General features: G+C 50.6%; 1 protein-coding gene across 1 annotated transcript in view; it reads left to right on the top strand.

The window, feature by feature from the left end:
- The window catches only part of GLT1D1 (glycosyltransferase 1 domain containing 1), a gene marked incomplete at both ends in the record, with an annotated part of 20,489 nt that overhangs the window by 3,423 nt on the left and 13,191 nt on the right, over window positions 1-3,875 (top strand). The window contains 2 exons of the mRNA XM_007959170.1: window positions 1,038-1,133; window positions 1,752-1,801. Coding sequence (XP_007957361.1) covers window positions 1,038-1,133; window positions 1,752-1,801 — 146 coding nt within the window. The remainder of the gene's footprint in view (window positions 1-1,037; window positions 1,134-1,751; window positions 1,802-3,875) is intronic.

Below are 3,875 nucleotides of genomic sequence, written 5' to 3'. Positions count from 1 at the left end.
ACTGCCCTCCTTGTCCTGCTGTCTTCCCCTGGCCCGCGGCATATTTGGAAGCCACTGTGGGCCTCAGGCAGCGAAGGAGGAAGACGGGGTGTCTAGGATACAGGGCATCGGGGGTCTAGCGCTCACCCTCGGCGTTCCTAGGGGCGGGCCAACCGACACTGAGCGCTCAGCCAGCGCACCGCTTCCGTACACCACGCGGTTTCCAATGTCTCTAAGCCAAAGACGAAGCCTCCTCAGCGAAGCCGTTAACGCGGTTTTCTGCCAGGCAGATTCAGGAAGATCGGATGAACGGTGAAGCAGCCGTCCTCACGAGGAGGCGGCGGGTGTGGCATCAGGCTTGCCGCCGGCCCTCGGAGTTTTTCGATCCGTTTCCATCAGTATCCTCCACACGGGTGTGGTTTGGCGTTGTGTGCGATGCTCGCTTCTCAGCGCAGCGGCCGGCACACCTCGGCAGTCCTCCCCCGGGACCGGACCTTTGAACGCAGGAATGGGACAGCCGTTCCCGCCGGCCTCTGTCCCCACCTTATTTCACCTCTTCCCCATCTTCCTGGCACCGTCTCTCCCCTCGCTCCCTCCCTGCTTCCCCTCGCGGGGTGTGTCTTCGTGGGGCTCTCATCCTCCTACCTCGGGAGCCCTGGTGCTGCTGGCTGTGTGTGAGAGTGTGTGCACCCTTTTCGAGAGCTCTTTAATATATAAGCCGTTTTTCTGGTTTCATAAGGGAAATGATCCTTCTAACGGTCACTCAATCCAGGTTTTTCCGGGACCTCCCTTCGCGCCTCGGCGGTAAGTGGACCTGTTCCGCCCTGCGCCGCCTTCCTCAGAGCAACGGCGCTCCGTGGGCTCCCAGGCCGAGCTCAGGTGCCGCCAGGAGAAGGACTTGTTCCCAGAAGCGCACTTCATCCCGAGCTGGTAGCGGTGGGAGCCGCTGCCGCAGGAGGCCGAGGGCTCTGGCTCCCGAGTGGGGCCTTGGGGTCATGGCTGCTGGGTTGTCGCGCACATTCCTCCCCATTTAAAATATTTAAACTCTTCTGTTGCAGAGATTAACCAAAGTGCCGATAACTTACACGTATTTCTTATGATATGTGGACTTAGACCGGTGAAAGACCCTCTCTATTTGGTGGACGCATTTTCAGGTAGGTTTTGTAAGGTTCCCTTCCTCCTCTGTCTGTGGGGACATTCTGTTTAGTCCCTGCGGCAGAGTTTTTCGCCGCTGGACTTGTAGTTTTACCTTCTCATTCTTTGCGCAAAGGAAGAACTCTTTCTGTAACAGAGCCTCACCCAAGTCCCTGCTTTGACAACAATCAGAAAAATAATTTTGGGCATTGACAGCTCTGTGCAGGAGTTTTACCCAGATTTCTATGTTCCTGTGTCCTGTATGTTCAGGGGCAGCCATAAAAATACCAAACGGTCACGAGATCACGTCATCTGTATGTCAGTTTGTGTGATGTGTCGGGTATTTTATTGCATTGCTTCAATTGATGTGCATGTCCTCAGTGCCCCTACCATTCACGAGAAGTCTTGGTGGCTCCTTGCTCCTCATTCTCCGATTGGAAACCTGGACAATGGGTGCAGTGGGTAGCGTTGTAGGAAGAGTATTTTATGTAAAGGACAGGCTGTCAGATGTGTAAATTTAAGTAAATGTGATTCTAATTGATGCTTCTCAGGAATGAAAGCAAATTGACAGGCAGTAATTTACGTGAATGTAATTGTGTCTTCTCCTGTGACTTACAACCGTTTTTCTTTCTTTCCAGAATGGCATCAAGAAGAGCCCAGTGTTTACATGGTCATCGTTGGTCCTGAGGTAAGTTGCTGTGTCTTCAGTGTTTACTCATCTCTGTTTTCTTTATACTTTTATGTACTTTCCAGAATCGGTGTCTGTGATGTTTATAGCCAAATGATTTTTTCCCTGTTAAAGTAAACAAAGTCTATTTGCCTTTTGAAAATGAAAACTAGGTCAAGGTTAGAGGTGCTGGGTTTTATGAATCTTTGCAGTTACTTCACTGCTACGGAGGGTAACTGTAAATCCTGTGGCAAGACAGGACACTCACATGGAGCCAAGGTCAGTCTCAGTTCGTGCGCAGGGCACACGTCCTGTGGGATCCAAGTCGCCTGTGGTGTGCCTTCAGATCACTCAGCACACGAACCTGGCTGGCTCTTCACCTGGCCTCCAGTGGGGGGGCCAGCCTGCTTCTGGGAGTCAGGGTGTGTGAACAGTAAGTGTTTTGACACCTGACACTTGCTCTGCATGGGGATGTGCCCAGATTCAGAGGCTCAGCCATCCAGGCCCCCGGTCAGCTGAGGAACTCGGGCTACCCCGTGACCTTGTGACAGTGCGCATCTTCTCTCCCATGCAGTTGGCACAAAATGCCCTCGATGTTTCCCTGTGCAGGCTGTGGAGCAGGGGTTTCTGTGCCAGGGTCGTGTGGTCTGCGTGGGAGTGGGCAGGGGCAGTGACTATGAGCACAGAGCATGTGCACAAGGCCTGTGTCCCTGGGTTTACACACAGCAGGGCTGTGGAGGCCCCTCAGCTTCCCAGAGTCTCTGCTGGTTCCCAGCCCTTCCTGAAGGGGGCTTCCCAGGCCCCTGGTGACTCACAAAGGAAGCAGGGGTTGAATGCCTTTCTCAGTGTTCAGAAGCACTTTGTTCACCTCGGGAATGGCCTCAGACTCAAATAAGATGGGCGCCACAATCCATGTGGCCACATCACCTCCATGTGAAAAGGAATTGCCTCTTAATCTGTGCACTTTGGTTGGTCTTTCTCTCATGTACACATACATGCATAAGCATGTGCACACATGAGCACATGTATGCACACACAAACACACTTATATGGACATGCACACATGCACAGATAATTGCATACATGCATACACAGAAAAACATGCTTACATGCACACAATGCTTGTGTGTACACACACATGCTTACATGCATTGGCACACACATGTTCATAGACACCTTTACAGGCACACACACATGCACATGTGCACCCACATAGACATACTCATGCACACACACATTTGCATGCATGCACATACACATGTACACACAAATACACTGTTGCGCACATGCATGCATTCAGAGATGCACATGCACACATACATGGTCACATACACATGCATGCATGCTCACACATGCTTACATACACATGCACTTACATGCACACACAAACACCCTTACACACACATGCTCACATACATGCATGGACAAGCATGCACACATGTGCACACTACGCCAGACTTTGGGTAGTTAACATTTATTGCCATGATACTAGTTAACATTAAGTCCTGTGATGGTGAGGGTATTGTTACCACTTGTCAGTCTTTTGGCAAAGTTCAGGGTACATGTGTTGTCTGTCATTGTCATTAGAATATCTCTCCAGCCTCTGTTTGGCATCAAGACTTCTGCTCACTGTCCCTGTTACCAGTGGGGGCCTCAGGTTCTGGGCTGGGGGCCGCCACAGTCTCTGGAAAGCCTTTGGTAACATGGGCCTCTCCTTCATTTTGTGGTTGTTGTGTTTGTAACATGTGCTACTGGCTTCATGAAAATTCTCATTAAGAATCTACTGCATTGACTTTCAGGGAAGTCTTGGGAAGCAGGGGTACAGATGGTGTGCAGACAGGACAATTGGGAGTGTGATGCAAACAGCTCGAGTTTGGGAAACAGCTCTGTGATGTATTAGTGTTCATGGGGGAGAGGAACTGAAAAGAACATTTGGTGCAGAAAAATGTTTGGAATCACTGAGCTAAAGAGGATCCGAGTTCCTGTCTGACTTTTTCCATATTGCGTTTCCTTGAGGAAAACCTGTGGACAGGTGGCAAACTTGGAAACACATATGTGGCAATAAATATGTGAAAGAAGCCCTTTTCTGGAGGAA

Source organism: Orycteropus afer, unplaced genomic scaffold, assembly GCF_000298275.1.
Source record: "Orycteropus afer afer isolate SDZICR_OR568_19922 unplaced genomic scaffold, OryAfe1.0 scaffold01717, whole genome shotgun sequence".
NCBI classification, from domain to species: domain Eukaryota; kingdom Metazoa; phylum Chordata; class Mammalia; order Tubulidentata; family Orycteropodidae; genus Orycteropus; species Orycteropus afer.
The sequence above is the reverse complement of the archived record's forward strand: the minus strand, read 5'-3'. Positions and strand labels throughout refer to the sequence as shown.